Source organism: Mirounga angustirostris, unplaced genomic scaffold (assembly GCF_029215605.1).
Source record: "Mirounga angustirostris isolate CCGP_5_RB_7025 unplaced genomic scaffold, mMirAng1.0.hap1 SCAF_12, whole genome shotgun sequence".
In the NCBI taxonomy this organism is placed as follows: Eukaryota; Metazoa; Chordata; class Mammalia; order Carnivora; family Phocidae; genus Mirounga; species Mirounga angustirostris.
This window is the reverse complement of record NW_026991720.1, coordinates 107,914,323-107,928,430: the sequence shown is the minus strand read 5'-3', so window position 1 is coordinate 107,928,430 and position 14,108 is coordinate 107,914,323. Positions and strand designations below refer to the sequence as shown.

The 14,108-nt window shown below is 49.7% G+C and overlaps 1 protein-coding gene across 1 annotated transcript in view; it reads right to left on the bottom strand.

Annotated features, from left to right (window-relative positions):
* The window catches only part of LOC135362165 (TBC1 domain family member 22A-like), a gene marked incomplete at its 3' end in the record, with an annotated part of 289,826 nt that overhangs the window by 53,390 nt on the left and 222,328 nt on the right, over positions 1-14,108 (bottom strand). Inside the window, 1 exon segment of the mRNA XM_064575593.1 lies at positions 7,820-7,890. Coding sequence (XP_064431663.1) covers positions 7,820-7,890 — 71 coding nt within the window.

Genomic DNA, 14,108 nt, shown 5'->3' with positions numbered 1-14,108 from the left:
TAGCCACGTGGCAGTCAAATTTTTATTAAGTGAATTTATGTATGAGCAAGAAAGTGAATGGCTGAACAAATATATCCTATATGTTACCTTCTGCCTTTTAAAATTCCCCCACATCCGGGGCGCCTGGGTGGCTCAGTTGGTTGAGCACCTGACTCTTGATTTCGGCTCAGGTCATGATCTCAAGGTCCTGGCATCGAGTCCCTCGTCGGGCTCTGCACTCAGCAGGGAGCCTGCTTGAGATTCTCTCTCTCTCCCTCTGCCCCTCCTGCTTGTGTACACATGCTCGTGCTCTCTCTCTCTAATAAGTAAATAAGTCTTTTAATAATAATACCAATAAAAGAGGATGTGCAGAGACTGGAGCTGTGGCAGCCACCCTGCGACCACGCGGGAGAACCACGGGCTGCAGGTGCACCGTGAAGAGCCGAGGGGAAGGAGCACTGAGCTCGGAGGGTCGCCAGCCTTGACGATGAGGTGGGCCTGAATCCAGCCACAGCTTTTCTGTTGTGTGAGTGCCTCTGTTCCCTTTCTTTTCGGAAGGTGTTTCCATGAGCATCTATTCTGTTATCAATTACACTCTCGCACACATTTGCTTTAACTCATTTGGGTCATACGAGTTAAGCTTCTTCTTAATAAACACGTATTGAAACAGAATGTGTGTGTGCATACACTCACCCAAAATGTGTGCGGAATTACCACGAACTGACCGCATCTCCCTCGGGAGCCTCCCAATCACTGTCCTTCACCTCCTTCCTAGAGCTAGATCCCTAACTGCTAACACTGGGGTAAATTGTGCCTATTTCTGAACTTTACGTAAATGGAATCATTTTTTCTGTCTGGCTGCTTAAACATTACATTTGAAAAAGTCGTTCATTCTTGTAACATGTTAAGAGTCACTGATTTTCATCGTCGCGTGTTCCCACGTACAAAATCCATCCTGTGGACAGACATTTGGGTTGCCACCACCCTCTGTTATAAACACTCCTGTTCCTGTCCTTTGTGGCACGTGGTATGCATCTCGTCAGGTATGTACCGAGGAGGGGGACCCCTGGCTGCACCTCCCTTTCACAGACCCCCTGCAGAATTTTCCAGAGTGAAAGCAGTCACAAGCACCCACTGTTCCACATCCTGGCTAACACTTGGTGCTGTCCATCTTCACCTCAGCCATCCCAGTGGGCCTGCGAGGTCTCTGTTAGACGGTGGCTTTAATCTGCATTTCCCAGAAGACTGACAGGTGCCGCTGCATGTCCTCAGCTGCTCAATGCGTGTACAAGCGTGGCCCCATTTCCGTGAGGTCACCCCCGCCTTGCCCGTGCTCAACTGTACGTGTCTATTCTATCGTCTGCATGTGAGTCCTCTGTGAGCGTCTCCTCCTCCCCCCTTGCCTTGCCTTTTCTCCCCATTAATGATGTCTTTTGATGAAGACAAGTTCCTAACTTTAATAGAGCCCCTTTTATTAATCTTTTATGATTAGTCTTTCTCATTCCTTTGTAAGAAAATTTCATTTATCCAACATCCCGTGCCTACACATTTCACTTCAAAGCCACGCCCAGCTCCCCACCGTGGTGAAGCAGTGTTGTGTGGGGCCAGCACCCCCACGATCCGGCCTCTGCAGCCAGCACCATCCAGAGTACGCTGGGGCATCGCCCCACACAGCCCTGCCCCTGCTGGGGGGCCGACCACTCCCGGGGCTGTGAGCCCTGACGCGGCTTCATCACGTCGGAGACGCCTTCACAGACCACCGGTTCGGGAACCACCAGGATCCACCACAACCATCTGACCTCACTGCCAACTTCCAGTCCCCGTCATCTCCTGGAAAAAGACAAGTACTGGTCCTGAGGTTGCCACAGCCGCAGGCTGAGCAAGCAGGCTGCTCGCGGGCACTTGGCTACACACGGCACCGCCTTGAATCCTCGGTGGACATGCGGTTGTTCTTGCATTTGCAGAAGAGGAAAAGCCTCGGGGTTTCCTTTCGAGCCCAGGGTTATGGGGCCGGGGGGCACACTGCAGCCGGCCCTCTTCAGGGGCACCTGGCTCAAGTCACAGAAACTCAGGGAACAAGTCCCCGCCCTATGGAGTCATCTACACACACACACCCTGTTCACTGAGCTCTGCATGTGTCCCGGGCTCCCAGGCCCTCGCACCCTCGCACCTTGGGCTCAGCACCCTGCGCGCAGCCTCACACTGAGCTCCGGAAGCTGCCAAGGCTTGTAATCATGCCCCTGCCCAGAGGCGGACGCCCTCCCCACTCTGCCGCCAGCCCCTCTGGCTCCCCGGTTCAGGACCTCTCTCTGAACGCCCGTTCCTGGGCCGGGACTCCCGCCTGCACACAGGGCTCAGCAGGCGGGTGGGCACCAGCAGGCGGAGCGGGGCAGCTGACACGGAGCCGCCTGAGCCCCCAGGCCACGGAGGCCGAGCGGCCCGAGACCTCGGCAGCAGGGCTGGCCTCTGATCTCCTCCAGCCTGCGCACGAGGGCCGCGGCGGCCTTCCCACAAGCACACTGTCTTCTGAGCGCCTCTCCCGCCCCCGCGGCATCGGAGCAGACAAACTACTTGTTGCCATGGCTTGTGTGCATCATCCCTGGAGCTCAGCTCCCGGCACTGCAACCCGCGGGGACAGGCCCTGCAATCAATTCACGTCTCTTCCAAGCATGCACCAGCCTGGAGCGCACACTCCCCAAGACACCTGCACTCCCTCCTCCGAGTCATCACTCTGACCTCAGCATCTCCCCCCCACTCCAGGTGCTTCTCAGAGCCGGTCAGATGCGGAGACTTGGCTCACCCTGCCTCCGCCCACTAGACCTGGAGCTCCGAGCTCCAGCAGGGCAGGAGGTCTTGCCCTGTGCTCAGGCTATCTCCGCCCCCACAAGCCCCCCACGTTCATTGTCCCGCGGGGCACACCACGGATACTCAGTGCAGACTTGCCAAACGAATGAATGATGCTGTGCTGTGCAGCAGGACCACCATACCCCAGAGGGCCCCAGCCCTGGGGGCCCAGGGAGGAAGAGGTCTGAGCTACTGCGCAACAAGTATCAGCACGCGGTTCTGGGCCGGCTTTGGACTGGTTTGGAGTCAGCCCTGGTGTTGGAGAACACAGTGCTGCAGGGGGAGAAGCAGAGCAGACGCCCCGAGAAAGGTCACACGCCTGCGTCGAGCGCACCGGGCAGCGTGTCCAGGCTGCCGCTCGGCAAGGCCAGAGCACGTGGCAGGTGAGAAGCAGGGACGTGTGTGCAGCGGCCGGTGGGGGGCCCTGTGGGCCAGGCCAGAGCTGGCCTTCCATCCAGGGCAGTGGGGCAACGAGGGGTATGAGCCAGGGAACGGTGTGGGCGGCCTTCCATCCGTCACACGCGGTAACACCACAGGCGTCTTAGTGACCGTGAACGAGGACTCACACCTTCTCCCCACTCCCAGATTTTAACTTCACTTATTAAAAGAGAAATTCTAAAAGGCCAGGATGTCATAACAGGAACAGAGGCAATAAAAAGCACCCCCCCCACACTCCTGATACTCCCATCCCTAAAGGAAAACACATGTGCAAGTTGGGGCCTTCAGATAATTAAGCCAGACTGGAAATTATGCAAACGAAACATATTCAAGTATGCAATGAATTTTAAATGACAGAACTACAGAAAACTTAATTGCCATATTAGCATGCTATAAAAACACTAATCATAAATGTAAAACAATAATACCTGCATATACTTATATCAAAATTGTCCCCATGACATACGCATCCCTCCTGCGGGTTCATGTGCGATCCTACCTTGACACGCCATGAGAAAAAAGGGTGATGCCAACACCTCACTGATCATTCTTAACCATTCTGCTCACCAGAACAAATGTTACGTGTTTAATTATTGTTCAATGTTTCTGAAGTAGTTATTAAAAAATGAGCCAAAAATATAATTTTCTACAGTGCTCATTTTTAAAAAGTTACTGCCGTGCTCACAGGGAATTTAAATGTTAAATCGCATTAATGGTGGTTTAACGATATGTTCTGGACTAGAGTATATGTTATTCCTCTGTAAATGACAGGAGCCAAGTTTCCCATCTTTCTTCATTAAAGGAGCATTTCCTACTCATCCATTAAGAATAGTGCTCTTCAAAAGACCACCGGGATCACATTAATGACAAATCGTGAACAGATTGGGGGAAAAAGCCATTAGTTTGCCAGGTCTTGAAGTAGATTCATATTCAAGTGCAGCTTCAGTTGTCTTTTTCAACTGGACAAATGACAGATTCTCCTCGGTCCTGGGTTCAGGGTCCGGAAGCGAAGAGCTGGGCCCAGCCACCCCACCCCACCCTCTCGGCTGAGCCTCTGGGACAGCACGCTGTCGGTCAAGCCCAGGCACCCGGGCCCAGCTATACTGCCTTCAGTGGGTCCTCTCTCCCAGCTGGTCCGTGCATGCCCTGCCCTGTCCCACGTGGAACCCACACATCCTAGAGCAGCTGCCTCCACCCTGGGCACACGTGAGAATCCCCGGGGACCCCAGAGATTGGCAGTTCCCCAGCTCCCCGGTACCACTAACGTGCACCCAAGAGGTCAAGAAGGCAGCCCAAAGCCCAAAGCCACCGCATCATTGCTGCCCCCACCCCTGCCCAGCCTGGGGCAGGCTGCAATTGGTACAAACCCTGATGCCTCAGTTTACCCCAAGGCTCCAACTGGCTTTGTTGGCCCAGACACCAAGATCTACAAAAGCTTCCCAGGAGAGTGGAACATGAAGCCTCGGATTCAGAGTGACTGAGAGGTGGCCTAAACTTGGGGGACCCTTCTCCTGCCTATGACCCTGAAGTGCCTGCCGGGTTTTCTCCGCACCATCTTCCAAGACTCTTTTGTGACCTAGCACTTGCAAAGGGCAGACGCGTGGGAAACACCACATCAGAAATGAGTGACTGGCATCCTTCACGGTGCTCCCCAAATCTTCCATTACAGTAAGGAGGAGAGAAGGAGAGACTCCTAAGGTAGCTCCTGGGTCAGCGTTTAGGGGATAGGAAATGATGGTCCCCACCATTCTGACCTCCTTCCCCCAGTCCATGCCCACGTTTGACTAGCACCCCTCAACCTGGTGGGTTCCCTGCCCCTGGATGCCCAGAGCTCATCCTTCCCCCCCGGGCATACAGGATGTGCATGGGCCTGTCTCCCGGGGCTGTCTGGGGACACTTGAAGGCTGGGATGACATCACTGCTCGCCAGCACGGGCCCAGAACATGGCAAAGGCATGATGAGCACACGTGCCCTGAATGATGAGTGAGCACGGCGCCAAAGAACCACCCAGTTTCCTCCTCCAGCAGCCTGAGTCCCACCCACCTGCCCCTGCAGCCTCCAGGCCCTCGTCCCCGCCCAGTTTTCCCTGTCTTGGCTGCCCGCCTCCTCCTCCTGACAGGCCCCTAGAGCAGCACAGCACATTCTCCCTGCTGGTGCCAGACCCTGGTCGCCATTCCGGCCTATCTGTTCTTGCAACCCTGCCTTCAGAGATCACCACTTCTGCAGGAATCCCATGCATGTGCACAGCGTGGCACACAGCAAGCACTCAATAGATGCTGTGAAACAAGCAAAAAGGTACAGGTAGAGACACAGGGTGAGCAGTGCCCTGGGGCCCAGACTTCTGAGAGAGTGGACTCCTTCCCATGGTGAGACCCCAGTCTGTCCTGAGGCAGAGAGAGGAAGGCAGGGACCCCCTCTCTTTCTGCAGGCCGCATGAGGGACAGCGACTTGGTTCTTCTCCCTTCTTATCTCCCAGTGCCAAACACAGAGCCAGAGACACAGAAAGTGCTGCAGAAATACTGATCAAATAAATGAAGGCACCAACCAAAAGACCGTTCAAGAGGCTCCCGGCTTTCCCACTCCAGAAACAGCCTCCTCACCCCTCACGGAAGTCCTTCACATCGTGGCCTGCTCCTGGTCCCCAGCCACCCCCTCCCTAATCCAAGCAGTCTGCCTGCCATTCCTAGGGAGCCAGCTCACCTTGGCTCCTGCTCGTCCAAACCAAGCTGCATCCCATAGGCCGTACGCCCTCCCCGTCTCCCCGACCCAAGGACACTGACACATCCTTCAAGATGCTCCAGAAACACCCCACCTTCACCAAGAAGCCTGGCCTGCCATCCACAGGAGTCTGCACTGCCCTGGAACCGCCCCTCCCTTTCTTGGTGCCCCCACCCTCCGCCACTTTGGAAAGACAGGCTTTGCTCACTGACCCCAACACTTTTTTTTTAACTCACCCGTCAACCCAAGCCTGAAGAGGTCCAGAACTGCCAAGTTCATCTCTGTCCTTCCCAGTGCCCAGCCTCCCACCTTGCAGCACCTGCAGACCCTGGGAAAGGGAAGCCCAGCCTGGCACACGTGGCCCTGCTCTGCGGCTGCCTGTCCTTCCCGCCTGCGTCCCCCACATCCCACTGTGTGTGATCCCAGACTGTGCTGCAGCCCTGACCTGACCCAGCCCCTCCTAACAGGGGGGACTAGGATCTGCTTCATCTCTGTCTCCGGGCAAGGGGTCCCTGCAGTCAGTTAACGGGTTACACAAATACATGTATCTGAGATGCCCGGATATTCTTTCCCTTGTACTCCCAACATTCCCGGTTACAGACTCTACCCACCTACACCCTCCCTCCCATTCAAACCAACAAAGTGGAGCATCTATCTCCTCCCCCTTCTGCTCCATGCCCACTGAATCCCAGGTCGCACGCCTGCCCAGCCAGCCACTGGGCATCACACACAGGGTAGCTCAGCTACAATGCACACAAACCGAGAACCAAAGGAAAGGAATGGGACAAAATCATTCATGAAGGCTTTCTACCCAGAAGCAGCACGACCTTAATAAATATAAAATCGCACTATAAAGTCTTAAACATATTATCCTCAAAACTTCCTACAGTTCAATCTAAAAAGCTTGTAACCTATTGTATAGGACATTTGGAAAAGTAGACACAAATGCTTAAAATAACAGACACAAAACAGAAACATAAGCAATTGTAGCAGGTCTAATTTTAATTGCAAGAGAATATTTAATCGATAAATATTCACTGCTGAGAGCGGCATCTGCATTTAGGATTACGAGGTACTAAGCTGCAAATTTATTAAGACTCATTAGCAAGAAGAGTCTTTTAAATACTGAATGTCAGACCCAATTTAGAGTAAACACTTAGAGTTCCCTACTGATTTAGCTCCAAAGATAATTTAAAAAGGGAAAGAGAAGAAAGCTGTCTATAAATGACTCCAAAGTTTTCAGCAGGGCCAAGCTCACTTCAGATATTGACCGGAGTGAAGCACCAGAGAGAGTGCTAATGGCCATTCCACCCCGCCCACCTCATCTTCTCCAGCAGTCCCCACAGTTGGGCAGTTTAGAACCAGGGGTGAGGCACCAGAACCCCACCCTCCATCAAAGAAACACAGATACTTTTAGAATCACTTTCTCCCCCTTACATCACTAGTAAAGTACATTAAAAAAAAAAAAATGGTCAAACGTATTTCACTGTGATGGATTCCTAAGAATTGAAATAGTTTTCCATGATGGATCCTTTCTCTATCACAGGTTTGAAAATATTACAAAGATTTCTAGAATAATAAAACCACAGGAAAAGAATACAACTGTCATAAATAATTACTCATCCTCATTTTCTGCCAGCCTTGTCAAACCAAGCTTGAAATGAAGCAAAAGATGGAAAATGTCACCTTAGCTCAGGCCAAGGCCCAGATCACTGCCACAAAGACAGGGCACGTGCCTGGCCACGGCTGATGGGCCACACTCCGGGCCAAACTCCAGGCCACACTCGGGGCCAGACTCTGGGCCAGGCCGCGCTGGTGACCAGGCCCCCCCGAGACTTACTGAGAGCAGCTTCCAGGTCATTGGACGAACCGGCTTAGGGATTCCAGACCAGCTCAACTTCCTTAATTCCTCTGTTGACAACAAAGAGACAAAGATAACAGGGTTTACAAACAGCGAACTCCCCACAGGGCTTTGACCTATTTCCTCAGTGTTCCTAGAGGGGAGGGGGGCTCCATAAATGAAACCAGAGTGAACCTAAGTGAGAAAGATTTCAGATACTGATTGTTCTCAATATACGAGAGACGCTGAGTGACCTCCACTCCGGCAGAGCTAAGTGTCTACATTTAAGCCACACAGAGTGCACGTTTACTAAATGCATGGCAAGTGTCCCCAGAGCCACCCTGGGACAGGTGGGGCACCACACACCTTCCTCCCTGGAGCAGTAGAGGCCTCCTCCACACGCCCCCTCCTTCCCTCCCTCAGTCCCACCAACACTTGTCCCCACTTCCGCCCCCCCCCCCCCCGGTGCTCCCTTCTTTCCTGCATCCTATCTCCCTCTCACCATTCACTGCTTACGAATATGAGGTGCTTTGCTCAGGACTGCTTCTGACAGAGATCATGTCACAGAGATAAGCTTGTGTTCACAGAGCACTGCTCAAGGGGGTAGCCACGTTATTCAAGGTAGACTACTACAATCGCTGCTGCATCCACGAATACCCACGGGTGGGGAGGTCACAGAGGGCAGGGCCAGCCAGGGGCACAGGGGCCCGGAACCAGCGGGTGTGGAGCTGCCGAGGGCAGGAGAGGGCACGGCAGGGACTGAGGGGGCGGCCCCCGAGGTCCGTCGGACCTTCTGTGTCTCCCCGTGTCACAGCCACATGCCCCGAACAGTGAGAGAACACGTTTCAATTTGCAGGTGTATCAACACTCAGTCAATCCCACTGAAACTGAAGTAATTATTTCTTTAAGTTAGGAATCCACCATCAGGCTCTTCTCCTAACAGCTAGGAGCTCATGATTAATATTAGGAATAAAAGAAACGATTAAAGAGGCTCTGGTAATATAATCAACAAAATACAAAGTCCTGACATCTAATCTTTTTCCAATTACTACAGTCTAAGTAAAATAAGTACAGAATAATTGGCTGACGGTACCAGCAATAACTTGCACTTTACAGCAGAATCCCAGAAAATACCGAATCTTCCCCCGCACCCCGAGGATATTATGAAAAGCAGGAACCTAATATCCGAACACCAATAATGTAATGTTTACCGTCATGTTCCCAGGGCCTCTCCTCCTGCACAAGGCTGGTTTTCTGATGTTGGTTTATATGAAGAAAGCTGAGTGAAATCTCCGTTGTTAGCATTCTCCAAACCTGTCTCCTCATGGAAGAAACTCACAAACACGGTGCCTTGTGTACGTGTGGGACAGGGTTCTGAGTCTGCGTCACGTTAGCATTAACCAGTTCTTTCATGGGTACTATCTGCTCCTCACGGCAGCCCGAGTCCATCAGGGCTGTCCCCCCTGTGTCAATGAGGAGCAGGCTCAGCGAGGCCAGGTGACCCAGGAACTAAGTGACCTTTGCATCTCAGAATGTTTCCACTCTGTAACTCCCATTACTAAAAGGGCTTCCCGTAACACAGACAAATCTCATTCATGAATATGGACAAAAGGTCCAAAACAAAATCCTCGCAGATCAAACACAACCAGACGTTCAAAGACTGGTACACACGATTTACTCCAGGAATAAAAGAACTCCAAGTCAGGACATCTTCTGGTTTTTATCAAAGCATTCAACCGGGTTGATGGGAAAGTCATAGGACCATTCTGTTGGATGTCCAGTGTAGACTTTCACCCCGGGCCTGTTTGCCCCTCCACTTCTCTAGCAGAATCCCGGTTGTACAAAGTGACAACCCCCACCCCACCTCCCGGCAGCCCTGGTAATGAGGGGAGTCAGCCCGGGGGAAGTTGGAACTGATTTGCTGTGCGAAGCTGAGCCCCGCCCTCACCGCGGAGGGACTCCGCAATGAGCCTGGGACGCTGTCTGAGCCACAGAAGAGAGCAAATGAGCTGGGGGCTGCGGAGGAGAAAGCCCCTCCCTGCTCTTCAGAAGTCTTTTGGGGGCAACGATCTCTTGCTTCCTCTGCAGGCTGTTAGGGTCAGAGGGGAGGCTGGGGCTGCACCTAACCAGTACCCAACCAGCCTGAGGAGGAAGCCAACAAGACAGGCAGCAATGAGGGCTGAGTTCAGGGCAGACACAAGAATGTTCAAACATCAACAGCTTTTCCCCACCAGCAACAAAACAAATCGGAAATGTTATAGACATGAGCTTAACAAAAAACAGACACAACCATGGAAAGCAAACTGTGAAGGTTTTACTTAAAGACATGAAGACGCAGAGGAAAAAACCAAACTCACTGGCACTAAGGAGCACCTGCTCCGGTGAGGGCAGAGGGACCACACAAGGGAACGGCACACGCAGCCCTGTGCTCAGAGAACTCAGAGCAAATGCGGAATGACAACTGGACTCAGAAGAAGGGATAAGGAAGGGAAAGGCAACCGTGGGAAGGAAATTCTGCCTAGTTGGTAAGGTTTCCTTGAGGAAATGACAACTGAGAAAAAACCCACAGATGAGGAGAAATTACTGAAGGAAGAGGGGCTGGAAAGGGAATATTCTCAAGTCCAGGGAACACCTGACATAAAGCCCTGACCCGGTGTGAAGAGGGATCAGAGGGGCCAGTGGTCACAAGGAGACACTTGATGGGCTGCTTCTGAAGCTCAGTGTAGAAGGGACAGTGGCTCGGAGGGTGGCAGCGAAAAGAAGAGCCATGACCAAACATGGACCACGGGATCTAGTCCCAACATTACGATGCTGTCAACTGCCACTTAAAAATTCTTTGAGTTCAACGCAAACCCAATAAAACCCCAGTGGGATATACTGTTGTGTTCTGAAACCTGATAAGTTGAAACTAAGCTCATATGAAAGAGCAAATGCATAAGAACAGCCAGTAAAATTTCCAAAATGAATAGTGTGAGAGGACTTGCATTTCCAGATAAGCAAATGTGTAAGAGAGTGACAATACTTAAGACCCTGGGGTTCTAGGAACAAGACTAAAGCAAGGAGATCAATGTTACAGATGAATGGTTCACATCAAGCCTGTACTTACAATTACCACAGCATTTCAAATCAAGGGGCCATCAGCCAATGGTGTCCAAACAATATGGCATCTATTTTCAGAAAAGGAAATCAGACCATGTATCTTACCACAAAAACATATTTCCAAATGATTAAAGATCCAAAGACCTAAGTGGAGTGTGTGTATGTATGTGTGCAGGAAAGATAAAAAATACTACAAGAAAATACAGAGGAATATTTTGCTATTTTCAGATGGGAGAAAGGCCTTCCAGGCAAGTCACAAATCTGAGAACTATAAATAAGGTTAATGAACTATATAAAAGTTTGAAATTACTATGGTGAAAGCCACCATAATGTTAAAATAAAAAATGACACACTTGGGAAGCTTGGGTGGCTCAGTCAGTTAAGTGTCTGCCTTCAGCTCAGGTCACGATCTCAGGGTCTGGGTATCGAGTCCCTTATCAGGCTCCCTGCTCAGCGGGGAGTCTGCTTCTCCCTCTCCTTCTGCCCCCACCTTGTGCACTCACTCTCTCTCTCTCTCCCCCAAATAAATAAAATCTTTTTAAAATGACAGACTTGAAAAATACATGCAACATACAATAGAAAAAGATTAACATCACTAATATATAAAGAACACATACAAAAGGAAGAATGATCAATCTGTACAAAAATGGAAAATTCACAGAAGAGGAAATAGAAATGGCTAATAAATGTACAAAAATAGGCGCCTACTCTCAATAGTGATTAAAGAACTACACCATTAGAACAATAAATCTGTCATAAATTAGATAAAATTTTAAATGACTAATACCCAGTACTGATGAGACTTTGGATGAAAAGCCACTCTTACACTCTGGTCAGAGTGCATATGAACAGAACTTTTTCTTGGTCGAATTCTTTTTTTTTTTCTTTTTTTAAGTAGGCTCCATACCCAGCATGAAGCCCAATACAGGGCTCAAACTCATGACCATGAGATTAGGACCTAAGCTGAAACCAAGAGTTGGATGCTTAACCGACCGAGCCACCGAGGTGCCCCTTTGTTGGTCAAATTGTAAAGGTATATAACATTTGAGAGGCAACTTCACTTGAAGAAATCTGTTCCACTGGGACATTTGCAAGGCGTTACTCACAGGGTGTTCACTTAAGCCTTGTCATAACAAAAACTAGAATCAATCAGAGTATCCATTAATAGGGAAATGATTAAAACACCATTACATCCACACACTGGACTATAACACCACCATGGAAAAGAATGGATGCCTTTCTGGGTAAATACGCAATAAGTCTGTGAAGACAAACAAGAGAAAGCAGAGTGCAGATGCACTGAGTATTTCTTTCTTTCTTTTTTTTTTTTTAGATTTTATTTATGAGAGAGATGGCAGGTGGCAGGTGCACAGGGGAGCAGAGCAGAGGGAGAGGGACAAGCAGACTCCATGCTGAGCACTGAGCCCAACACGGGGCTCAATCTCAGGACCCTGAGATCATGACCTGAGTGGAAATCAAGAATGGAATGCTCAACCAACCGAGCCACCCTGGCACTCCACACTGAGTATTTCTATAAGTGTACACTGGAACCTGGAAGCACAGCCAGCCTTGGGGGAGGGATTCAGAGAATGGTTCAAGGGCAGCGGAAGAAATACTTTTGATTGTGTACCCTACTGTGTTCCTACAGAGCTACAGAGTTCCTGTGACGTCTCCAACCTTACCTCCAACTTTTCAAAATCTACCCAACTTTCCCAGCCCAGCTCAACCTCTGCCAGATCTATGAAGCCTTCCTGACAACTCCGGGCCTCACCCAATTCCCTCTTCTGCGAGCACCAGGAACACTTAGGGCCAGCCCACCTGAAAGCCCACCTTCAGTGCCGTGTATGAGCATCGATCTCATCTTCCAGAAGTGGTTTATGAGTTCCTATGGGACAGATGCCAAGATTCTGCTTCTTTTGTGTTCTGAGGCAGAGACTTGCACAGCCTGGCAGTAAGTGCTGTAGAGAAGAACGTCCAATTCTTTCCTCTACCCCTTTAGATGTGGGTTTTTTTTTGGGGGGGGTCATATTTTTTAACTGACATACAATTTATAGGCAATAAAAGAATTTAGCTCCGCTAACCAAGATGTAGAACATTTCTATCACCCTTCTCTTTTTTTTTGTTTTAAGATTTTATTTATTTATTTGAGAGAGAGAGAATGAGAGAGAGCACATCAGAGGGGTTAGGGTCAGAGGGAGAAGCAGACTCCCCGCCGAGCGGGGAGCCCAACGCGGGACCCGATCCAGGGACTCCAGGACCATGACCTGAGCCGAAGGCAGTCGCCCAACCCACTGAGCCACCCAGGCGCCCTCTATCACCCTTTTCTGTAATTCTTTGCCCCCACTCCAAGGTAACTCCTTTCTGATATCGCCACAGATTATCCCTGCCTGATCTTAAAATTCATATAAATAGTACATACAGAATGAATTTGCTTGTATTCTGCTTCTTTTGCTCATAATATGTCAGTCATACTGTTGCACAAGCGGTTTATTCTTTACAAGCAGAAATACTAATCTACACTTGACTATATCACAATTTGCTTATATAGTCATAGCTAGCTGGGTTATTCACAAGCGTTCATTACTATGATAAAGCAGCTATTACCACTCCTACGGTCTTGTGTTTTGTGGGTCTATGTTTTCATTTCTACGAAGCAAACATGAAGGACCAGAATTGCTGGGTCATATGATAGATACATATTTACCTTTATAAAAAACTGCCACATGGTCCTGCAAAATGGTTGTACCATTTTACACTTCCCACCAGTAATGTATAAAAGCTTCAACTGCTCCACATCCTGGTCAAAAGTCAGTGCTGTCAGTCTTTAATTTTAGCCATTCCAGTAAGTGTTAAAGGCATCTCGTTATAACTGTAATCACCAATTCTGTGATGACTAATCATGTTGAGCATTAAACAGATTTTCATGTGCTTTCAAGCCATTTCTATATCTTCTATGATGCTTATCTTGAAATCTTTTATCCATCTTTTTATTAAGTTGTTCATAATCTTATCTGTTTCTAATGATACTTATTTCTTCTGATTCTAGATCATATTTCCCTATCTCATTGCATGCCTGATTTTTTTTTTATTGAATGCCAGATGTGCCAGTTATCAATTTATTGTCTCTGTGATCATGGAACTGGGTCTTGTAAATACTTCTCCTTGACCCGCTGGCATGATGTCATTCTTT